Genomic DNA, 26720 nt, shown 5'->3' on the forward strand with positions numbered 1-26720 from the left:
TCACTTGACCAAGGACTGTTATAATTAGAGAATCTCCAATAGCAAACCACTCGTCATTCACACTGCACTGCCAATTTAATCCAGTAACAACAAAAACCTGAGCAATAACATGAACTATTGTCAATGGTTAGACAATGATGCGCATAGCTATTGGCCATCATTTCATGCAAGAGGGAACTCAAGATCTTCTAGAATTTGCTATTAGAAAACAAATACTGAACTTACATTGGTTCCTCTCATTGTCAGAACAAGCATTAATGGAAAAAAATTAAAAAAAAGCATTGATGGAATGATTACGCTAGTTCCCAGAATCAAGAAGTAGTTTTGAAATGCCAATGAGATAACCTTCTATTTACTTCATAAGCAAAAAATGCAATCCACATTCATAAACAATACAAGACGATGGTTTTTTTTTAAAGAAAATGAAACTAGTCAACAATAGCAAATTTGTTAAAAAATAATATAGGATACGAGTTTACCAGTATCTGCTTGGACCCGTTATGAATTCTTTCAAGATAGATTTGAAAGAAACTTAACTGCAACTAGAGGGCTACTTCCCCTTTATGAATGCTAAGGGCCCATTTGGACACACCCTCAAAAGGGGCTTTTGAGGCCTTAATCATTTTGCACCAAACGGCAGTTCATGTTGTGCACTTCCATAAACCCCCTTCTGATCCCCCACTAATCAAAATAGGCGCGAAAAAAAAAAAAAAAACTGATTCCATTTACCTGCAACTGAACTTCAGCCTAACAGCTAGAATTTTGAAATTTTGCTATAAACAGATTTCAGCTTAAACAATTTACAACTTGTGATTCAAACAAAAGAAGAACAAAATAAATAGCTTGTCCTTTATAAATTCATCAAAAACATCCAAACCACTTCTTCCCAAACACAGCCGATCAACCAGAAACTGTACTAATTAAATCTACCAATTCAGCATGGCAAATCTAACAAGCCGATCAATACTAAATTATTCATAAAGAGAAACCCAATCTTGAATTATAATTAATACCTCATAAACCATTAAGAAAAAAAATCCAGATTGTTCATCTGACAAGCTGATTGTGCATAGATAATGGACTCACGCATGCAAAATAAAATAAAATCTCAATCATAAACTGGATAGGCTTTTCCAGTTGTATGTGGACAATTGGCAATATTTGGCTTTTAGCCATCCACTTGCAAGATATTACAAAAGGACAGGTTGTCAGATGGGGATTGAATCGTCGAGATCAATCAAAGTCCCTGTGTGGAATGCAATTCTGAACTGAAACCCTGTTAATTTAGGCCGAGCAACAAAAATATTATATAACACAAATACCCCCACAAATCAACTCAAATTAGTTGAAAACACCAAATCCTGGAGCTGTTCAACTACTTGGAACCAGAAAAGTAAATTCCCAACCTTAAATCAGCTCAAGTCCATTAGATGTGCAAGAGATGAAACAAAAGAGGGCAGAGACTACAACTAAATCCTCCCCTGGCAACTAGACTTTGATGATTAGAAGAAATTGTAGTTTGAAAGAATGCTAAAACATTTTAATAAAACCACTAAAATAAGTCCATTGATTATTTTTTTCCCAATCGAATCACTGTATTTTAGAACCATGCCATATCACATAAATAATTTGTAATTGCATCAAACCCTGACAAATGCAAGAGGATGCAAAGAGTATTTGTTTTCCAATAGCAAATATACTGTTAGTTGTGACACAACTTTGCCATAATCCAAACAAGCCCATGGAGTAGTTGGGTTGGGGGCTACTGGTATAAAAAACCAAAGAACACCAGTATGCATGGACAAACAATACATACATCAAGGTTGACCCCACGGTCAGGGCCACAACTAATATGCTCCCTAGATTGAGCATCTCCTTTCCAAGAAAATAGGATAAATCTTCTCATGAAGTGGGCCAAATATGTTTGAGAAACGAAACCACTTGGTACCACTTTGAATATCCATTGTTATTGGTCATCTTTTCCTAGCCGTCCATCCATTTCGAATATGTGCTGTCCAATCGATGAGTGGATTGGCTTGATCTTCAGCCACTGCATGTTCATAGAGGCTGATCTAGGGTACTACAATTGGGTTGATGGGTGGAGTGGCCGAATTGTGTGATTCACACATGTGCCATTGATAATTTGTAGCTTCACATGTTGAATAGATAAGACTAAGAGATTAGAGAGATAACCTTTCCTTTAATCCATGCAGGGGGACTACCTAACAATCGCCAACTTAGGCGATTCCCGTGCAATCCTTTGCACCAGAGATAATGGAAACCAACTCATTCCCATACAACTCACTATCGACTTAAAGTCCAATGTTCCAAGTGGGTCCCCCTTTTTTAACCTCTCTTTTGCTTCTCTATGTCCACCAATCAATGTCCAGCTGGTCCCAAAAGGGACATTGTCGCATGAGATCTAGACCATTCATCAGGGGGTTTTCAATCAGTATGCTCAGTGGTTTGAAAATGATGTCGGTGGGGGCATTGATTGGGCTGCATATGGATGTTGAATGGGGTGCATTAATCCTTTTTTAATTTTTATTTTCTAGTTGTCCATTTCTTCTTTCATATGTAAAATGGTCCACCTGATGGCTGGATTAGCCCATGGTATATAATGTTGGGGTGCAGTAGACGAATGACCAGATATCGCATCCACATGTCACATTGGACAGGGGATATTCCCTGATTGAGCCAGTAAAGACATGCATACACTTGTACAATTTACCAATATAGTATCTAATGGCATGCATACTGCAAAAGATTGATATACAACTTAGCTAAAATATTCAAAAGAACTGAAAGGGGTCTTGGTTGAAGCATTTCTTCAAATGGTTAACGTGCATATTTCAAACCAGATAAGAGACTTGAAAAACACATTAAAAATTCAGCAAAACTGAAAAGAACAATTCAAACCTCCAATTGGGAATTAGAAGCCCCAAATTTTGTAACCAAATAAGACCAAGAGAGAGAGAGAGAGAGAGAGAGAGAGAGAGAGAGAGAGAGAGAGAGAGAGAGAGAACAAAAGAAAACAAAAACTAAAAATTCAGAGAAAAAGAGAACAAATGGTTATTTTAAAAAACCCAACTACATTACCCAAAATCGCTGCAAAATCCAGAGAACAGATCTGCACACATTCAAATCAGTCCTTGCATTTGGGTTCTAGGAATCCCAGCCACAGATCGAGGCTTCATCAAAATGTAGTGAATGGGAAGGAGATGAAGAGACATCAAGGCCTAGGGCTTTATGCAAAAGTGGAATATCCAATAGCGTACCTATATCAAAGGAAGGATAAACGAAAATATTGCAACTAGCTGAGAGAGAGAGAGAGAGAGAGAGAGAGAGAGAGAGAGAGAGAGAGAGGGAGGTAGGGAGGGAGAGGGAGAGGCAGAGAGAGAGGGAGAGAGTTGGCCACAGGAAGAAGAACTTTGCCGGCGGCCGGCTTTACCTAGCGCCGGTAAAAATCCTCCATGCTATCGTCAAATCCTCGTTTTTGTTGTAGTGTGCAACCCTATTTCAATGAGTCCACATTCAAATTTTCAGAACCATTTAGAAATGGTCGGTTTTGACCCGACAAGACCTCAATCCTAATAGGCTAGGTACAGGTACAGGTACTCTAGGACCTGACCTCAAACCTAACCCATTGACAGACCTACCAACAAACTTGGAATGACATCAACCTTTACTATTAAGTATTTCATACAGCTTTAACATTAAGATGCTCATGAAACTCTGTAATACCATTTTCATTTGACGTCAACCAAACCTATGTACCAGTTGTAAATAGAGTTTTGAGTTCTCAAAACCCATTATAGATTTCTATACAAGTCTCAAATTGATACAATACCAATACTGGTAGTCAATGCTCAATAGTATACTTGAAGGATATGTTTCAACTGAATCTCGGGGTATTGGGTCAACTGAATTTTTGTTTTTGCTTTTGGTCACAAGTATAAACGAAATGCCATATAAAAGCCTTGATGCGAAGACTACATAAATATTAAAAATTCTGCAAAAATTGGAAACGGATTCTATTCCCCATATCAGAATATCCCTATATGGGCATCCTAACAAATGCAATGATCATATTCATAGATTCCAGGATCATATCTCTCAATTAAGAATAAATATTTATGTACAATACACCCCAAGTTGTTGGGATGGGCTTAGATGATGATGATGAGGATCTATGTATGATACAATATAAAAGTTTTAGATTTTAGGTATCTAGGCTCTGTATAGAAGAAATGCCCATATTCTTTTGAGTGTCTGTAGAAAATTTTTAAAAAATGGGGAGTAAGAAATCAACAGGCATAGACTGCTACGCTCAAAACGACTGGATTAGAGAATAAAAGGGTGATACAGCTCATCAAGCTCAAAAAGGAAATTTTCATGACCTGTTGCATGCCAATTGTTAGGAGAATGAAATCTGACCGCATTGGCTTTATCCAAACAGGCTTTTGCATCAGGCCATGATCCGAATTTCTAGTAAATCTTTGCCCAATCCTCCCATGCTTCCATTTCTAATTTCTTAGTGGCTTCGGCCTGTTAAAAGGGAAAAACAAGAGTACAAAAGCACAAAGAAAACATTAGCTACCAATGATTATTATTATTATTATTATTATTTATATAAAAAAAGAAGATCAGCATCAAACATTTAAAAGCTAGAGCTATTGGTGGTGAGGTGCACTAAGGCGCATTGGAGCTGTCTACGTTTAGGTGCTCTATAGTTGATGTGGTGTGCGAAGCCTGCTTGCGTTGAGGTTCATGAAGCCCGCTCAGGTTCATTCGTGCTAAGAATATTGTTGAGATTGTCTTAATATCAAGATGCACGCTTCAAAGGATGTTTGTCATGCTACTTACGTCACTCACGTACCTAGCCTCTAGACCTTCATTAGTTGCAATCATTATCCTTCTGGCCCTGTGGCTCCCGCAGGGTCCAAACAAGCCAATGTTACCTTCTTCAAGCGTTAGATAATTAATTGAGACTATAAACTGAAGACACTACTTCCAGGCTAAGCGATCCTTCCATGTACATGAGCCTCATTGGACTCCCTAATTGGTAGAGTGATTGCCCTGCAATCCATCGTTATAGTTATTATTCCAATGAACTCTTACAATCATGTCCATTTTGAAACCATCTTTCCCAGATGCTCTAAGTGTGGAGTGCTACTCTTCTAGTCGTGTAGCTTGCCACATCTCTAATGCTTTGGTGCAACTCCACCACTTTCGCACAAGCACCTGCATCATGCTCGAAGGTTTGCAAAGTGGATGAATGCATGTTAGAAACTCATCTTGTGGAGCTTATATCTACCTTAGGTGGGCACCTTAAAGAGACATGTGTACCTCCTCATTTTCGAGACCCATTGTCGTTTGCATCTCATTTGGCTACCTTATCTTCTAACAACATCTTATATCTTCTTATTGTCATGTGTCGTCTTCTCATAAGTTGAGCCCCTCCTCATTTGCAAGACTCATTGCTATTTAATTTGCATATCATTTGGCCACCTTAACTTCTAACGACATCTCATCTTTGATTGCCACATGTTGTTTTCTCACAAGCTGTCAGGCGTCATGTGTTATGCAATGATTGAACATTTGTTAACTACAGCTCCTTGCTACTACATAAATTATAAGTCGCTCATTGCCAAAAAAGCAAGAATTAAGAAGAGAAAAAAAAATGACCAAAAGGGGGGATAAATGGATTGAAAAGTAGAGCATATCTTTACAACTGGTAGAAACATTGTTATAGCTCCTTGTCTCTCACCCACACTGCGCGTCACTCATGGCAGTTCGTCATTTTGTCACTCATTCTTACTAAATCTCTTCCCTTATACTTACAGGTTCTAATAGTTGCTTATAACGATACTCATCTCTTGCACATGAGGATTGTATGTTCACTCATCTACATTTTGTTTGCTCTCATGTATAAATTAAAGTATTGTAGCTGAGCATGCAACCTCATACATCTTCCTTTTCCTACTTGTACTTTATTCAAGATTGAACAAGCCACGCCTCATAAAACACGGGTTGATGTGCAAACATGGAGACAACAAGGCCCCACCTTATGTAATAACTCATCCGCAAGACAAGGATGTTTGTTAAAGCATATGCGTATACATTGCAACTTAGCAATGTAGTACCCAACTTTGCCGATGCCCTTAATACTTGCATCCATTCCCCACTAACACATCCTTCAACCATGCTGACCGAAGATCCACCTCTCGCTTTTGCTCCCACACCAACGTGAAGTGCCTTATGCTAAACCACCATCTCCTTTTTACTATGCTCCAACTCAAGCACCCAACATTTAGTAGCGCACCAACCCAAGTGTCTGACAAAGAAGGTAAGTCTAATAGCATGCAAGGCATCATGAATGTTATAAACATCTTAATAACTTCCAACATATCTGCTCATTATGCATTTTAGAATTATATCTAGGTATGTAGGAACATATGGCCTTTGTCTTTGGCTCAATACAAAACATACAGCCTCATACATGCTTCATGTGTTGCCGCCCCTCATCTGTATCCTAGAATAAATGTATATTTTTCTCTTTCCATTCCACTTGTCCATTCAATGATACATATGCTTCTCCACCAACTTTACTCAAGGCCATGTCGGAAAAACGTTCTCAGAGCCATATTTACAGCATCCAAATTGACATAGATGAGTTAATATCCTTTTCATCGTTTGGACGTCTTGTCTCGAAAATAAAATCCATGCTCCTGTCAAACGGAGGATCCAATTCCTCGAAACAATGTGAATTGAAAATATTGACGGTTAAAAACTTACTAGGTATACAAGTTTTGCATGATTGGATGAGAAATAAACATCAGTGGCTCTAGGAAGGTTTCAACGGTGGATGTCATTGTCCCCACTATTTCCTATGTTGTGGTCCACTTGAGTTATGGATATGCATCAATTTTAGGCTGATGCACTAAAATGAGCCCCAAAGACAGATGAACGGCATTGATAAGATATGTATATCTAGTGGGCCCTGCAAAGTTTACCCGGTATGCAATCGGAAGCGGATTGGCTGGCGTACCACACACCACCGATGTGGCTGGTTTGTTGACGTCACTAAGTTCTGTGGGCCCTATAATAAGGTGTTAGTTATATCAAAACCGTTCATCTACTTGGTAAGTTAGTCATAAGGCTTGAGCCTAAAAATAAGACGTATAAAAAAAAAATCAAGTGAACCACACTGTAAAAAGCGGTGGGAGATTCAACACCTGCCATTGAAACCCTTACGGTGTTACAGAAATTTTGGATCAATATGATATTTGTCTTTTCTCTTTATCCATGTCTGTCTACGCGACCTTATGAACATATAAGATGGAAAGTAAATATTACTGTGGACCCTACGAATATTTTAACGGTAAGAATCATTGTCCCACTACTATTTATGGTGTGGTCCACTTGAACCTTGGAAATTACTCATTTTGGGCATAGAGATCTAAAATGATCTGGACAAATGGATGAACGGTATAGATAGGATAAATACATTATTGTTGATCCATGTAACTTTGATCTCCTTTTAACCCTTCGTACATAGCTCGAGGTGCGTCAGCGCTCGTCTTCGCCCGACACGCACCCACACCAGCTCCGTTGGTGGTGTGACCAGCCAATCCGCGTGACGCGGTTTCGCCAGTGACGCCGCCCTCAGCCAGTGGCTAGTGGTCGGTGCTATTTGGACCCATCATGATGTATGTGTTTTATCCACGCCGTCCATCCATTTTAAAATATAATTTTAGGGCCTGATCCCAAAAATGAGGTAGATCTAAATCGCAGGTCGACCACACTATGGGACAACAGCTGTGATTGAATATCCACCATTGAAAACCTTTTAGGGTCCACTGTAATGGTTATTTGACATCTAACCTGTTGACTAGGTCATACAGACCTGGATAAAGGTTAAAAATATATATCAGATGGATCCAAAACTTTCGTGCCCCAAAGAAGTTTTTAATGGTGGTCGATCAATCCAACCTGTATGGTTCACTTGAGATTTGGATCAATCTCATTTTTGGGCTCATATCCTAAAATGATCTGAAAGAATGGGTGGCTGGCATGGATGAAACACACACATCATGATGGGGCCCACAGAGCACCGATCATCAGCCATTGGCTGGTGGCTGTGGATCGGCTACTCACCCGGCCACCAAGGCCAATGGCTGATGGTCGGTGTTCTGTGGCCCCCACCATAATGTATGTGTCTCATCCATGCCGTTCATCTATTTTTATAGATCATTTTATGATATGAGACCAAAAATAAGTTATATCCTAATCTCAAGTGGACCACGTTACAGGAAACAATGTTGAATGAACTTCAACCATTAAAAACTTTTTAGGGCCATAAAAGTTTTGGATCAAGATGATCTTTGTTTTTCCCTTCATCTGTGTCTGTATGACTTAATCAATAGATTGGATGTCAAACAAACGGTTCGGTGGGCCTTAAGAGGGTTTTAATGGTGGATATCCAATCACCATTGTTTTCCTGTGGTGTGGTCTACCTGATATTTATATCCCTCTCCTTTCTTAAAACAACCACTAAAATGATCTGTAAAAATGGATGAAACACATACATCATGGTGGGGCCCACTGGCTGGTGGCAGCCTCGTAGGACCACATTGTGCCCGCCTGGCTCACTGCTACCCTTAGATATTTCGAAAATCTTGCGATATTATTGTGAAGTGCTTTAAAACTCATTTTTATTAAACTATGGTGGTTCACTTGTTTAATTGTGCCGCATACTTATCCTAGTAATATTAAACTATGGTGGGCCACGTTGTGGCTCGCCCTATATATTTTAAAAATTTTACAATATTAATGGTTGTAATTGGATGCCTATAAATAATTTAAGCGGTCAATAATTTATAGGTGTGAATCATTTATGGTGCATTTTATAATAAATTATAAATGATTTAGAAATAAATAATTATGTATATTTAAATAATTTTAATTCTTTAAATGAAGAGTTAATATTTATATTTATAGCCGTTAGATTATAGACGAAGAAATTGAAAATGAAATCCTTGCTTTTATGTATAAATAAAATAGATGAAAGCAATAAATAATTTATGAACTAAAAATCATTTCTGGGCATTTTTCAGCATCCAAACATAACTGTTAAAATATCTATTTGTAAATTATTTATATTTAACTTCATTTACTGGTATCCAAACAGTCTTAAATCGTAAACCCTAAACCCTTGTGCTCTAAGTTGGATTGGCTGGTGTACCACACACCAACAACATAACCGGTGTGGGTAAGTGTGGTGCGAAGACTAGCGCTGATACTCGTCCGAGCTCTGAGTTGTAGTTCAAAGGAGATCAAAGTTATATGGGCCACACAATGATGCATTTATTATATACACCCTGTTCAACCAATTGTCGAATTATTTAAGATCATGAGCTCAAAAATAGCCATATTCAAAGCCCAAGTCGATGACACCATGAATCGTTGTGGGGACAATGATTCTCACTATTAAAATGTTCGTAGGGCCCATCATAATGTTTGTTTTCCATCCAATCCATTCACAAGGTCACATGTACCTGTCTGCAGATGAAAAACAAATATCATATTGATCCAAAACTTCTGTGACCCAAGAATGGTTTCATTGGTAGAAATTCAATCCCCACTTCGTTTTGCAGTGTGGTCCAATTGATATTTGGATTTGCCGTCTCAGGAGCTTGCTACATGGACTGATGGTTTGGATATAACACATACTTCATGATGTGACCCACATTACTTAATGACGTCAACACACCAGGCATAGTGGCCTTGTGTGGCACACAGCCAGTCCGCTTCCGTGAAAGAGGTGCACAGGATGACCTAGCCTTCTATGTGTCCTACTATACGTGTCTAAGATCTGAGCCGTTAATCAATCCATTGTGACCTATAGTATTTGTTCTTCGGCCCAAAATTAAACCTATCTGATCATCCGGTTGGTCTAAGATCAGAAAGTTCGGCCAACGTGATGATTGGGACTCTCCGAAGGTGTTATCAACGCAAAATCTCAACATCTATGGACCTATCTCCGCCTCCAAACACAAGATGTCCCGGTCCATTAAGTTCCCGGACAGGGATGTCTTGGTCTCTACTAAAGCTCTGCAAGCATCCAAACGGCACCTGATATAAGTAAAATTTGAAAACCCTAATACCCGACTTCCGCCCAAAGCCGAGCCCAGCTGAGATTTTCTCACCTCTTCTGGCTCTCTCTCCGCATCGGCGGGAGCTTTTCGAGGTTAGGGTTCTTTCTCCTTCCAATTTCATTCTCTTTTTTGTGTCCGATCTTTTATTTCTCTCTTGAATCTTCGATTTTTACTCTTTATTGTTTTATCCGCATCGATCGGCGTCGAAAATAGGGGTGTTGACGATGGTTTGCTTTTTCTTCTTTCTCTTCACGAAACGGAGCTTCCACTGCTCTTTTTTATTCGATCTAAGTGGTTTTATTATTTCTCAGTCGATGCGATGGACTCTAGTGCTGTATTGTTGCTGGTGTTTGATTTACTGTTGGATCTCTTGTCTGGTTGATATAGCAAGCTTGGATTTGTTTTCTTGCAAATCGAGTGTTCGATGAAATGTTTTGATTGAACGATGATGTATGTGCCTGTAACCTTTTAAGTTGCAAACAAGTTAAGAGAGGAAGTGAAGGGGGCACATTTTAAGTTCTAAACAAGTTAAAGTTGTAAACAAATTAAGGGAGGGTGAGAGTAGTTTGGATCAGTCTTGTCCTTTGCGATCGCTTTAGCAATTATGCCATTGCATATGCTATTTTGGAACGGTGGGCTGCGAATGCCATGGTGGCACATGCGGTTATTGTGCCATTGGGGCTTATGTAGCTGCATAGAGAAGTATTTGACCGCATAAGCCATAATTATGCCTGAATGGGTGGGCCTGCAGGATCTGACGGTTTACCTGATCTTAGGACCTTTGCAAAAGCCGAAGATGGACAGTGAAAGGCTAGAAGTCTACCTAACCACTACGGGAGCAGAGATGGTCTTATCACTCCTTTGGTTTTATGGTTAAGATGATTCTCGGATTAGGATTAATGGTTAGATCGTCTATGGTGTGGGCCAGATAGACAATTGGTATTATACTCTTCTTTCCTATTTTCTCTTAGGGAACATCTCTATTGTTTGTTACTATTGAATGCTTTATAAGGTATCCCATTCACTTTTTAGAATGAATGGTTGGAAGAGTTTCAATGAGGCTAGGATTATCCCATCTCAGCCAATTTCTTCTTTTTTTCTAATCTCATTTTTAAAGTAAATTTTATTGTTGAACTTTAAAATTTAATTTTAAACTTTAGAGAGAAAACACGTGGAATCAACCAACTAGTGGTTGCCAAGTGGGCTACGTGCGACCATATCCAACATCTTCCACTCAATCACGTTGTGGGATGGGCACAATATAGATTGCCTATCTTGCTCGTCTCATGACAACCAAAACCAAAGATCGTGATCATAAGAATCAGACGCATGAGACTAGTTGGAACATCATTGTCTTCTCATAGGTGTTTGAGTAGTAAGCGACCACCTAACTAGCACTCAAGAATCCAAGTTTTGCTTATCCTAGTTTGCATGATCACATTAGATGAAGTTGATTCCTAATATGGAGTACTCGGTCAACATACGCACTTATCTAACTTATCGAGTTATTATGAAATCTTGATTTTTAGCAAACATCAATTTGAACCATTTTAAAGTAATACTATAATACATATACTTTTGAAAATAATATAGTTTGCAAAAAATCTATCAAAAGCTTGATACTGTCAGGAGATAAGTCTTTAAGTGCGTATTAATAATTCTAAAAACTGTATAGCCATCATGGGGCCTTCCTCACATAGATGTGTAATTTGGAATCAATTAGGTTGCTTTCCTAGTGTAATTGAGTTTAGCCAATCTAAGGGTCCTTTGTTATTGTACGTTAAAGTAGTGACATTTAATCTCATCTTTTGTACACAAAAGGAATGTAGCTAAGGATAGAAAGTCATCTATGGGACTAGTTACTCGCACGTTGCAATGATTAGATCGAATTAAAGTAATATGTAGGTAAAATGTCCAATCATGTGGCTACAATCCACGTCGTAAAGTAGACAACACTAGGCATGTGTTGCGTCTACAATACGTAGGTTGTCATACATGAGGTAGGACTCATTTCATAACCTCATGACCTGGCTTTTATTCAAGCCATAACATTAATCACATAGAATAGCAAAAGAGTGATTATGTTAGTTCAACTTGATCAGTCTCATCTTTAGGCCTTCAGGGCTGAAGGCAAATACAATGTCTTGTCACTCGTAGCCTCATCCTCTATTCTTTGCAATAGAGGGTAGTTTACAGCCCAACGCATGAACATCACCCCGATTGTACATTACTTGTACATTCAGGGTTGGTCTATTCGTGTGAGTGGGTGATCAACCTACTAACAAAGGTAGAGATCGTGTATCTCAAGGCAAATGCTGATGATTTATTCACTTAGTAAAAAATATTGCTCTAAACTGAATAAAAGGAACCATTAATGAAAGATAAATGGTACTCATACCATTGTTCAAAGTATCCTCGATATTATCGTATCTCCATCTCAGCGATGTCGGTAACACTAGTAGAGATATTGATAATATTAATAATATTAAAAAATTCTGACCATCGGTGATGTATTGCTAAGTATCATTGATATATCGATATCGCAATGTATCACCAATACTTTCAATTGTGTAAATTCCAGGTGTTGCTTGTATTGTTAATGTATCGATATTGTGAATGTATCAGTAATATTTTCAACTATGTAAATTTTAGGTGTCGCTTTTTATTGCCGATATTTTTATAATATTGCCAATGTATCGATGTTGCAAAAAAAAAAAAAAAAGTTTATTAAACAAATTTCCATTTCAATTTTTTTTATATGGGCATATGGTGTTCAATTTGTCGATGATAATATCAATAATATCATGACATTATTGTTATCTCAATATAATTGATATTGAGACCACATTTTTTTCATTCCTTTTTCAGTTGTTGACGATTTCTCGACGAAATATCGTGTATTGTTGATATTCTGAAATATCGATGGATGTTTGAATGGAATGTTTAATGGTTAGATTGATGGATTGATAGGATGGATGGGATGGTAAGATTGATTTCTTACGAGAACACATGCTTTTAGGCTCCCATTAAAAGGAAACTTATTATGTATGTATTTTTTTTCATAATTTTTTTATTTTAAAATATGCAATTATGTGTATTTTATCACCTCATAAAGTTTCATTGAAGATTCCACCGTTTTCTCCATGTTTCCCCAATGTTTCCAAGCATTTCAGATTATCAACGATATTATCAGTGATATCGATATTGTTTCCGAATCCCTGGCCAACGAAACTTGTAGCGATATTGTTTCCGTATCCCTGGCCAACGAAACTTGTAGCGATATTGATACTTCGAACATTGCTTAATACAACTATATTAATGAGAATGACCTTTTTATCTTTCACCTGATCATTGGCATAATAATACTTGATCTCAATGTACTTCGACTTACGATGGTATTAGGGGTCCTTTGCCAAGCCAATGACAAAGGTTTTGTTTGTCGTTAATGACATAGGCTGATGAGTGTGGAACACACCCAAACCTTATAAGAATCCATGAACCTTTATACTCTTGAACAACAACAAAACATGCAATGTACTCTGCTTCCATGGATGAAAAGGCCGTGGTTGTATGTTTCTTGCTCGACTATGAGATAGCTCCCTCTCCAAGCAAGAATCCGTAGTATGAAGTAGACTTTTCCTCACCAGTATCATTATCCTAGGTGGCATTAGAAGATCCTTAAAGTTTGAGATCTGTGCCTTTATAACACATGATTGGATCCTTGGTCCTTGTAAGATAGCACAATATTCATTTAACGGCTTGCCAATAAGACCATCTCGAGTTACTTTGGTAACGGCTAATTATGTCAACTGCGTAACTAATATCCAGTCTGGTGCAAAGTATGACATACATCAAGCTGCCTACTGCGCTCACATAAGGTACTAAGGATGTACCCAATTTCTTAGCTTTAGTCTGTGAATGCGACTTCTTATCTTGGCAGTTTTATTCATTTGGGGTTTGAACAACTTTTAAAATTTTAATCTTGAATTGCTTTAAGATTTTCTATAAGTGACTTGTGATAAGCCCAAGAATCTCCTAGGGTGGTTCCTGATGATTTTTACTTCAAGCATAAAGTTGGTTTCATCACGATCTTTCATCTCAAAGTTCAAGAAAAATCAATTTTTAATCATCATGTATAATTGTATATCACTATTAGTTAGCAGGATACCGTCTTATATAGCAATAGCATAAAAAAGATCTTTCAGATCGCTTCATATATACACAATAATCTTCTTAACTCATTGTGAATCCGAAGGTGGTGCTGGCTAAGTAAAACCTCATGTACCACCATCCTGAAGATTGTTTCAACCCACAAATAGATCAATTTGCAAACTTTCTTTGGGTTCTTATTGTCCACATATCCTATGGGTTGTGGCATGTTTATCTCTTCATCTATATCACCACTTAAGAATGTGGTCCTTACATCTATATGATATAACTTTAAATCTAAACTTGTGACAATGGACAATATTATGCGGATTGAGGAGAATTTTACAATAGGTAAAAAAGCCTCCTCGTAATCAATGCATTTTTTTCTGTGTGAAACCTTACTAATCGTGTTTTGTACTTGTCCATTATACCATCTGCGTTTCTTTTAATCTTAAGTACTCATTTGTTATCTATTGCTCTATGATTGGAAAACAGATCTATAAGTTTTTATAAGTTTTCAGACTTTATTCTTTTTCATGGAAGCGATCTCTTCGTCCATGGTCGTTACTCAACAAGCCGAGTTTGGAGACAACAATGCATCTTGATAAGAATCAAGTTCATAATCGTCAATTGCAATGTAAGAGTATGATTCACCCTTGATATAAAAGTATCTTCGAGGAATCAATCATCTTTTACTTCGATATAATTCAAGAGCATGTTGAGTTGTACTCCCATTGTCCTGATGAACTATGGGAGTTTCTCCATTATAAGAAGTGGAGCTTCCACTCTACTGAGATATATTGTGAATTTCAAGAAGTTGTAACTTTCTGCTTCTTTCGATTGGGGTATCTATCTTCAACAAATGTCACGTCTTGAGATTCTCAGTCCACTCTCCACAATACTCATACACTAGAATGTTTCCCTTTGAATGCACAGGGTGCATAATGAATATAAATTCAATCGTTTTTTACTATCAAATTTATGGCTATAAGGAATGGGTATGGCTATAAGGAATGGGCAACAAAGCATATACCATAGATCCCCAAGGGCTTAGGTTATCTAGAGAAGGAACTCTCCGTCCACATCTCATATGTGAACTTAGGAACATAATTAGGCGGGACTCTATTAAGGGCATAAACTGCTGTAAGTAGCGCATCCCCAAAATGTGGTAGAGAGATGGCATGTGCCATCATCCGATCTAACCATGTCTATTAGCATCCCGTTCCTTCTTTTTACAACACTAACTCTTTGGGAAAAGAGTTTCTTAAAAGTTTTTAAAGATACAATATTCACAAAACGACAAATCAACTTTGCATAAAGAACTTAATAAACTACAAAATGTTGGTTATGGGCCTGTAGGGTCCACTTGTGGGCAACCACAAGTGGGTGGGTCCCATACGTGTTTCCACTTTGCTTTCCTTTCTATTTCTTCTTCAAAGTTTGAAATTAAAATTTAAAGTTTAATGATAAGATTTAATTTCGAAATCGAGATTGGGAAAAAGGAGAGATCGAATGCGATGAGATAATCTCAGCCTCATCTAAACTTCTCGATCCTTCCTTTCAGAACAGGAAAGGGATCTCTCGTAAACGGCATTTAGTGGTTACAAGGAAAAGAGGAGAAAATAGAAAAGGAGAGTATACATTATCCGTCATGCCCACTCCATAGGCAATCTAAGCCACTGATCTTGATTCAGGACCCATCTTAACCATAGGATCATATGGGTGATAAGATCCTCTCTGCTCCTATAGTGGTTAGGCAGACCTCTAACCTTTCACTATCTATCTTTGACTTTTGCAAAGGTGTCCCAAGATTGTATAGACTGTTGGATCCTGTAGGCCCACCCGTCCTGGCAACCTTTTAGTATGTACTAAAGCAACATTAGAGGGATCTCCGATCGCATCGAGGTAAGTGCCTAGCCGAAGTCCAAAATTTCATCTTATGTCATTTTATTTAATATGTCGATCGATTTCATCTATCCTATTTTTTGAGAAATATCTAAAGCAGTTTGTGTAATGAAAAGGATTATACAAGGATAGGAATTGGAAAGTCAGTCCCAACAGATTGATGATAAAATAAAGAAATAAGAAAGAGATGAGGGAAAACAATATATAATTGAAAGAAAGAGAAGAAAAATAAGAGAGAAATTTGGAGAACGAAGGAAAGTGGTCCACGACAACAGCGGTGGCTGATGCCACCAGGAGCAGTCGTGGCAGTGGTTGCCATGGCCGCCTCTCTCTCTCTCTCTCTCTCTCTCTCTCTCTCTCTCTCTTACTGTCTCTCCTCTCTGTCTCCCTCATCTCCGTCACCATCATCCGTGTTTGGGGTAGTGGTGGCCCATGGCCCCTGCCACCATAGAAGCAGTGGCAGTGCCTTCTCTCTCCCGATTTCTCTTTCCTGCTCTGATACCATTGAAAGGCTGCTTGGATGGGTGGGACATGATCCAACGGTCCACATGATCTTGGGACAGGATTCATGTAACCAATCCTAAGTAATTGGGCTAAGGCTTAGATGATGATGAGGGAAAAATGTGTGGGCCTATCGGCTAGCATCAGCACGTTATGGGCCTGTGTACATATGTTACATCTCCGTTTTGGCTGTTATGGGCTGGTTACGTACCCTTTTGAAAAAAAAAATCGGGCACTACAGTCCCATATCATGTAGTAGGCACCGCTGTTACTGTTATTTGACTGTTTTTTAATACCTTGGTTCTACTGTGAACTGTAACCTGTCCCCAACTCCTTGTATGTACACATCCGTGGTGTCCATGAGAGTACATATTATTCTATCTACATCTCCTTTATTTTGATGCTGTGCTACACATGGATATGTCTGTTGCAGACAGGCAAGCTGCATGTACTCGACATGTATCTCCGGCTGCTGCATTCTTAGTGATGCTGAAAATTTTCAATCTATACTTTCTTTCATGCTTGTTGTAATTACCAAGTTATAGGCAGATCATCTAGCAAACATGATCGTGTATTTGGTTATATTGATTTGTACTCAATATGTTTTCTAAAGTTACGTTTAGACCACCAAGGGTTACGAACTAGAGTACTACGAAATGTACCTTATACGCATGGAACATGCATGAAGCAAACCTACCTTATACATACATAAAGGGCATTCTAGTTTCTATGAACAATCCAAGAATTTTCCTGGCAATGTCCCAAAAACATGCTAAAAATGTCTAATGAAGCATGCCAAAGATCATACTCAAAACCATACTTGTCGACTTCCATGTTCCTGGTATCATTTACTGGAAAGCATGTTCCAATGGTTGGTGGCTATGACATTCCAATTTAGGATGCAACAGAATAATTGTCTATATTACCGAGGCATGGGCCCCACTTTTCAGAATTGAAAACCTGCAAATCTTGTGTGAAGCCTCATTGTGTATCTTTCAAATCCCTTCGTCATTTACTCCCATGGTTCCTATGTTTATTTTTTAATAGAAATTTAGGTTCACCATATTCTCCAGAACTGCATGAAGTTGAGGATTCAAGCATTTTAAGCTCTTTCACCTCCATATGCTATATTGGAGTTAAGGTTGACAATGACCTTTTATTCTTGCAAATGATGCGTATGGATTTAAATAGTGGTTGATATAACAGCCATTGCGGGGCTGTTACAGATGAAAAAACCTACTTTGGACCCATAATGGACCATTACGGGGCCGTTATGGGTCAATTTTCCAGTTGTTACGTTTGTTACAGCCTGTAACGTGTAACACTCACCATCATTACCGCCATTATGTAACTGTTTTGGAATACCTTGGTTGGTGTCAGTCTGCTATCCCGTTTCAGGTCTGGTGACCTTTTGTTTAGGACCGAAACCAATACGATGATGATAGCGAGTTGTAACGGACAATGTTTTAAACATTCACATAAGCTGGGCACTTCTGCTGAGCATCTTTGTTCTGTTTCCACTTTTCCGAATAGGAAAGTTGAAAATTAGGGACTGTATTGGTAGCGTGTTTTCTTTTACAATTTGTTCATGCTAATGCAATTTTAATTTCACGAGCATTGAAAGGAAAGAAGGTAATCTTGTTATTATCTTCGTCGCAGCTTGGTACAGGAACATTATCAAGCACTTGTCTTGTAAGAGACTCCTCTTAGTTAACTCGTGCATTACCTATTGTCTCTCTATGTAGGATTAGCAAGGATGGTGAGAGTTAGCGTCTTAAATGATGCTCTCAAAAGCATGTACAATGCTGAGAAGCGAGGAAAGAGACAAGTCATGATCAGGCCGTCCTCGAAAGTGATTATTAAGTTCCTTCTTGTCATGCAGAAGCATGGTTTGCATCATCCTTATACCTTTCTGCCTTTATTATTATTACTTTTTGTCTGGTGTTGTTGCCTCATGCATGCTTATAATTTTTCATTATGCAGGCTATATCGGTGAGTTCGAGTATGTTGATGACCACAGGTCTGGTAAAATAGTGGTTGAGTTGAACGGGAGATTGAACAAATGTGGAGTCATCAGTCCCCGTTTCGATGTCGGTGTCAAAGAGATAGAGCCTTGGACTGCAAGGTTGCTTCCCTCCAGACAGGTTAGTGAAATTCTCCGGCAGTTTTGGAAACAAGGGATGCTGAGTGCTAACACCATTCTCAGCTGCCTACTCCAAGCAGGGCACGGTCTCCAGATTGCTAACCTGGATGACCCCATCATGTATGGGCCATAGCCAAACAATCACTCCACTGATCCTAACCATTAACTGGAGGAGTTTTGAGTGGGGATGCGTAAAAGCAAATCAACCTATGGTTTGCATTTTGTGGAGTCCAGCAAAAGCAAGTTGACCTGTGATTAGCATTCAATGGAAGGTCCTCCATTTGAGTTATTAGGATCTTTTCACTGGCGTGATTTGTGCGCTATAGTCCTAAGATAGTGGGAATTGCCAAATGACCAGTCTGGATATCATACGAGTTCCACATGTCAATGAGGAGGTGATGGTTATATCCTGCTTATAATATTATCATTGGAACCCTGTTAGTAACATGAGTTCCTGTGTCTTGTGAAATATGCAGTTTGGCTATATCGTGCTGACGACATCTGCAGGCATCATGGACCATGAGGAGGCGAGGAGAAAGAATGTCGGTGGTAAAGTCTTGGGCTTCTTTTACTAAATATTCTATCTAAGATAGGAATCATATATTTTTGGTTGCCGGTGAGGGTTTTTTTGGCTGAATTTTGCAACTCTCTGGATGAGATTTCCTGTCTGTCATATGATATGCAAGTAAAATAGGTATTGTTTTCCTCTGCTATTTTGAGAGCAGCTATGATTTTTCTCCTTAACTGGGAATGGTCCCAGCCATGCATCAGGTAGGGTGCACTTTGCTGCACCTGCATGTTGAATTTTTACTGTTGAACCCTCTTTTTTTTTTTTCTTTTTTCTTTTTCCCTATTCTACCCACCCATTTTTTGTCGCAAAAATTTGACCTGCCTCATTGGTGGACCATTATTTGTGGCCCATGGCATGCTCACGGTGTATCCTTCCTGATGTATGGCCCAGATTTCTGACATGTTTACTGTATGGATAGATCTCTGTCACATATTCCATGCCCTCACGTTAGGGGCTGCACACTGAATTGCGACCCACCACCAAGCTGGTTATCATACCCGACCCAGCTATAATGCCAAACAAAAGGGAGTTTCGAGGTTTTTCTCTTTTTAGTCTGGTTGTAGGGAGAACCTGATCCATCAAGAGCTTTACCCAAGGAGAATTTTGGGGTATGCTGTGCTCCATCATTGCATGGGCTGGTTTTTGTACTCGTAAAGAATACGGTGTTTGGATTGGTGGAAACTAATGTGAGGATATGGAAAATCAGATGTCGCTTCAAAGAATTCATGCTGGCATGTTTGTTTTTGCACAAATTGATTTTCATGAAAATATTAAACGGTGTTGGCTTTTGAAAAAAAAAAAAAAAGGCCAAAGAGTGAGAGTTGTCTTTTTTTTAAAAAAAAAAAACTGTGGACATATAGATCTAACAGGTTATATATATATATATATATATATATATATATATATATATATATATATAATTTACAAAATATGGTTTTACTTGTTTTTTGAGGAAAACTATGAAAATAGAAATTAGTTTTCACACCTAATCGTTCTTGCAAACAAAGAAGAGCGTTTGTTGCATCTGTATTAATCCCCAGTTTTCCATCATCTTCCATAAACCCAAACTCTCGTATAAACTCTTTTGTTGATACTGTTGTTTTTGCCAGAAAGTTATTCTGATCACTGCCTGTAAAAATTTAAGTTATTCTGATCTCTGCTTGTAAAAAATTAAGGGCCTGTTTAGCACCCATCAGAGCGCTATCAACACTATTTGGGAATATGACCCTGGATCAAACCTAGAATCTCTGGTTATACCTTGGAATCGTGGAGTTGTCAAAATAGCACGACTTGATCCCCAGGAAATCTAGGAATCTAGCTATTTTGATAAGAAATTTATAAGGCCTAACATGGCCATGTCGAGGTAAGGAACAGATCCGAACCGTCCAGGTGCAGCACCTCATTTTGACCCATGAGCCGAAAAATCAAGCTCATCCAAAGCATTAGTGGGCCAAACCATGTGAAACATTTGAGACGGTGATGACGCCTGCCATTAGTTGTTTGTGGGGCCTCCGTGGTTTATCAAATAGATTATTACCTCCAAATCAGTGGTCGGCACACCCCTTTTGCACCTTACCCTTCCACACGCAAGCAACCCTTCCGCCTTCTACTTATCAGTTGTTGGGGCTATCAATAGCCATGCATTGGGAGTAGGGCCCCATAGGGACTGGATTGGGAGAGGCCAGGGCCTCACCCAATGTAGCAAGGCCCTGATGTGGTAATGTTGGATTCGGCCACGTGCCACTGTCAAAGAAAGAGTGTTTCATGGACTAGCATGTTTGAAAGTGGGTCATTGACCAACTAAGTTTGGCTGACCCAATCAAATGTGGCAACCCTGGCCCGTTGATTTAATCGACACCAACCTTGATAGACCATGCCTGAAATTTTCAATATCTGCAGTTGATATCCATCAAATCTAACTACTCTTTTTTGCTCCTTTTTCCATTGGATGTGGACTTTGTATTTCCTTCTTATCCCTATGAACATGAGAGAGAGAGTTACACACGATTGTTCACCCTAGGGAGAGGGGGACCTAACGGACCGGATAAACTAATCGACAGCTAATGAATGCGGATTGCTTCTGTATCTTTCCTAACAACAGGGATTTCAATACTTATTATCCGAGTTTCAGTAACAAATAGTACCAATTTTTACCGATATAAGGATAAATGGCTAACCAACATTTAGTGGGTGTTACCCTTACCGTGGGGCCCACCTAGATAATTTGTCATATATCCATCCTGTCCACCCATTTTTCCAGCCCATTTTAGGATGTGGTCCAAAAAATTATGCAGATCCAAATCTCAGGTGTGCCACACCACGGGAAACAATGGTGATTGAATACCCACCATTAAAAACTTCCTAGCATAATGCTTATTTGCCATCCAACCCGTTGATAAGGTCAAACAGACCTGGATGGAGGGAAAAGACAGAGATCGGCTTGATCCAAATATTGTGGCCCGCAAAAAGTTTTCTAATGGTTATTCACCACAACAGATGTACGGCGTGTATATACAACACATTCATCAAGGTGGGCCCCACATGGTAAGGGTTGTAGGTGTTACCCAGGTAACACCTAATCCACCTCCCTTTGGATATGAGGATAATCGTTAACCACTTTTAGGGGCTGTTTGGATGCAACAATAAACGGTTAATTTGAAGTTTGTAAATAGATTAAACTTTTAATTAGAAAGGCTATCTTTTGGTCAAGGATATTAATCCTCTTGACCCTTGTTTCTCAAATAAGTTATCAATTACATCCTCATGGATTGTTCATTTTCCATTGATTTGATAGTTAGGACATTGGACCAAAGTGACTTTTAAGATGAACAGCCAATCCAAGGTTGGCTCCACATCATGGACGTTCTAGATCAATGCTTGAAGCTTCTCTGCTATGATCTTTAGGTCAAAATGACCTTTAAGAGTAATAGGAATCAAAAGTGGGCCACACATATGGACAGTCCAGACCAATGACAAAAGTCTTTATTAATCAATATGGATCTCGTCAATGACGTTAGATAGAGGTCCACATCAATCACTAGATCTCCATTAAAGGCCTTCGATCAGGAAAGATACTTCCAAACAAGTGGTTTAGGAAAGGCAGTGGGAAATGGAAAAGTCACGACCATCTTTTTTTAAGACATTTGACTATCTCTTTTTTCTTTCTGTACATTTCAAAGCGTGTATCACACTTTAAAGGCATAGGATAGCAAATCCAGACCCAACCCACTAACTGATCCCCTTAGACATTTGACTATCTCTTTTTTCTTTCTGTACATTTCATAGCGTGTATCACACTTAAAAGGCACAGGATAGCAAATCCAGACCCAACCCACCAACTGATCCCCTTAGACATTTAACTATCTCTTTTTTCTTTCTGTACATTTCAAAGCGTGTATCACGCTTAAAAGGCACAGGATAGCAAATCCAGACCCAATCCACCAACTGATCCCAGACCAATCCAAAAAGTCAGGGTTTGGGTCCACCCATTTGTAGTGTGAGTCAGGTTATGTTTATCAACCCAAAATCCAACCAATTGGATTTGGATGTGCTAGACTGTACCCGACGGATCATAAAGGATTGGGCAAAAGATCAAGTTATTTTGTAACTCAATTAGGCCCCGATGAAAATTAATGGTGGAAATTCCCTCTCACTTTGCTATCGCCCGTCAGATTTTAAGATGGGCTAATTTTTGGGTCATAAGAGTTTCTTTACATGACTTATCTAGTGGACCATTCAGATTTTGTGCTCATATCATGTGATATGATTTCTAAAAAGTTCTCAAGACAATTTGTGAGAAGCTGAGAACAAAGAGAGGTTTAAAAGCCTTGAATTTGACTATGATAATTGTAATTTGATTTTGTATATTAACTAAGAGTTTTAAAAATACAGTCCATATTTTTATATTTTCTACAAATAAATAATATGTATTTTTTAATTTATTTTTAAATTAAATAAATTGGGTGGGTTGAATGTGTGAACTCAATTATTGGTTAGTTAAGTTTAAATAGAGATTTTCAATCTATTTAATAAATGAGTTGGGTTTGTGTTAGATTTATTTTCATTATAGGCTGAGCCTATCCTTACTTTAACCCAACCCAACCCGACTTCATTTCCACCCATTGTCCCATCATTGTTCAAATCATACAAGAAACTCCAAAGCAAATGTCACTAACAAGATTTGCACTTGTTGTAATGCGTCTCTAATGACCATCCACATTGACCTTTTCAAAGGCCACAACCACAGGCCCCACCCGCACGGATGACTAGTAGGACCATGATTTGCCAATTGATTTAGGGCCTGTTTGGCCGGGCAGATTGGATGGGATTGGATGGTATTAGAGTGGATTGCACGGATTTCAAGGTAATGATAGTTGCGTCAGTGGATTAGTGCAAGATTCGGATTGCTATATCCCAAGATTGCTATATCCGGTCTGTTTGGCATGCCTGGCCAATCCCGGGAATAAACCTTCCAATCCCTTTCAATCCCTCAAACCAAACACGTCCCAGGCAATTTCGAAGGGATTAGGGTGGATTGGATGGGATTTAAAGGTAATGATGGTAATGTCAGTAGATTGTCTTAAGATCCATGGGATTGCTATATCCCGGGATTAGGATCCCGTGTTTGTTTGGCACGCCTGGCCAATCCCGGGATCTATCTTCCAATACCATCCAATCTGCCCGGCCAAACGGGCCCTTAAGTCAATCCAATCGTTCTATCACAATACATCAAACCATGAGTGGGGACCCATTTGTGGATATGATTATCCCTTAATGGGAGAGCCATGGCCCACTTAATGAAAAATATAGATCTAAGAGAGGCAAGACAGATGAATTGTAAAGGGAACCACTGACACAATGAAAAGAGAATCCACTAAATAGCAGAGCAGATGTATGACAGCAAAGGGGTATATTCCAGGTATATTATTATTTGTTCAATATGGTAATACAGCCTCATAATTGTCGTTCCAACTATAATTAATTAAAAACAATTGGCATCATTGCTTAAGACTTTAGCTAACCCAACTTGGGTTGCATCTTCCATTTATATAATATTACAAGGCCAGAGCGACAAAAAATCATTGTATTTTCTAAAGAATTTAATATTAAACGATATCATCGTGACATTCACACTTTCTAAATTTCTTCGCGGCAAGGATTCCCTGACAAAATGGGATGCTGATTGGGAGCAACGGTGTGGAGACGTATGTATTTGATATCCAAGCTGGGCATCTGTTTTGCCACCTCATTTTAGGTTGGACTAAAAATTGAAATAGATTAAAAGCTGGAGTGGACCACGCCATAGGAAACGGTGGGGCTAATGACACTCACTGCTGGAACTTTCCTGGGGCCCATGCTAATGTTTTATTTGTCCTTCTAGATTATTGGCTTGCTACAAGTAAGAATCTTTTGTTTGTTGCAATGTGATTGGACTACATCATTAGATATTACATTTAATGTAACAACACTAACAACACGAGTGATGAGAAGGTCACATAGACTGGAAGCAGATTGGCTTGTGTACTACACTCCACCAACCTAGCTGGTACGGGTATGTGTCGTGATGACGCTCAGAGCTTCCAATTGTACAAACGGTTCAAAGGATATCAAAGTTACATGGGCTCCACAATCATATATTTATCATATCCATACCGTTCATCCATTTGGCAAAATCATTTTAGATCTTGATCAAAAAAATGAGTAATATCTGAAGCTCAAGTGGACCACACTACAAATAGCAGTGGGGACTAAGACATTCAAAGGGCCCACCACCGACCTAGCTGGATGAAAAGGAAAAACAAGTATCATATTGATCCAAAATTTCTGTGACCCCCACTGCTTTTTACAGTGTGGTCCAATTGATTTTTGGATCCGATTTACTTTTCGGATCAAGCCTTACCAGCTCACCAAGTGGACGGATGGTTTGGATATAACTCATACCCCAGATAACTTGGTGACGTCAACACACCAGCCAGGTCGGTGGCGTGTGGTAGAACAGCCAGTTCGCTTCCACACAGACCAGGGAAAACACAAATATCAACGAAATCGGATTGCGTACTGAGTAACTCAGTACGCTTTTATCGTACTGAGTAAACTCAGTTGGGCCCACTGTGAATGTATGTGGTTTATCCACACCGTCCATCCATTTTTCCTGCTAATTTTAAGGGTTGATCCCAAAATCGAAGTAAATCCAAAGCTCGAGTAGACCATGCCACAGGAAGAAGTGAGGAATAATGATTTACACAGTTTACTCAGTACGCTAAGGGTACTGAGTTACTAGTACGCAATCCGTTTCCAATATCAACTGGGTCCAAAACCGGTGGTTTTCTTCTATCAGCCTTTACAAATAATAGAAAGTGAATTTTCTGAGAAACTAGGAGCGGATTAGTTGACCCCTTACTGTGGAGCTGGCTGGACTGTGATGGATGTGACTACATCCACGCCGTATAGAAAGCTATTTTTGGGACATGATACAAAAAACGAAGCAGATCCAAATACGAGGTAGACCATAATTAAAAAAACAGTGGTAATCCACCATTAAAAACTTTTTGTGGGCCATAAAAAGTTTTGGATTAAGCTGTTATTTGTGTGTTTTCTTCGTCCAGATCTTTGGACCTTATCAAGAGGTTGGATGGCAAATAAAACATCCCGGTGGCTCCAATTAAGTTTTTAATGGTGGGGATTCAATCACTAAATGTTTCCTGTGGCAAGATGAGCTTTCAAAACAGTTGGACGGTGTAGATTTAAGGCACATACATTACTGTGAGCCCCATAGTGATGGGTACCACCTAATCCGCTCCCTCATGCCCTACGGTCAGCTGGCAAAACAATGGCACAGTATAAACACATCATAGTGGACCCACAGTCCCAACCGATCCGCCGTCTTATAATAGGAAGCGAATTACGTAAATGCTGTGGTGCCCCACCATGGATGGTATGTGTCTTATCCATGCCGAACATCCATTAGTCCATATCATTTCTATGACGAGGGCATGATCCCAAAATTGAATCATCATATTCAAAGCTCAAGTGGACCAAAACACTGGAAACGGTCGGAATAATGATATCCACCTTATTTGTCATCGAACCTGTTGTTTGTAAAAGTTACATCGACATGAATGGAGGGAAAACACAAATATCTGCTTTATCCAAAACTTATATGCTCTGTTGACTTGCCATAAGGGGTTCCAGTCATATGGTAGTTGCGTGGGACCTACGGTGATATATAGCTCACATCCAAGGCGTCCATTAGACATGTCTCCACGTGATAGTCCTATAATCTCAAAACCCA

General features: G+C 39.0%; 1 protein-coding gene across 1 annotated transcript; it reads left to right on the plus strand.

Moving 5' to 3' along the window:
* The first annotated feature begins 10095 nt into the window (after window positions 1–10095).
* LOC131229260 (small ribosomal subunit protein uS8) lies at window positions 10096–19571 on the plus strand. Its single transcript, XM_058225166.1, has 4 exons — window positions 10096–10252; window positions 18461–18604; window positions 18699–18859; window positions 19335–19571. The coding sequence occupies exons 2-4, from the start codon at window positions 18472–18474 to the stop codon at window positions 19431–19433; spliced, it is 393 nt and encodes a 130-aa protein (XP_058081149.1). The 5' UTR covers window positions 10096–10252; window positions 18461–18471; the 3' UTR covers window positions 19434–19571.
* Window positions 19572–26720: the final 7149 nt, after the last annotated feature.

The sequence above is a fragment of the Magnolia sinica genome, chromosome 16 (genome assembly GCF_029962835.1).
Source record: "Magnolia sinica isolate HGM2019 chromosome 16, MsV1, whole genome shotgun sequence".
Taxonomy (NCBI): Eukaryota; Viridiplantae; Streptophyta; class Magnoliopsida; order Magnoliales; family Magnoliaceae; genus Magnolia; species Magnolia sinica.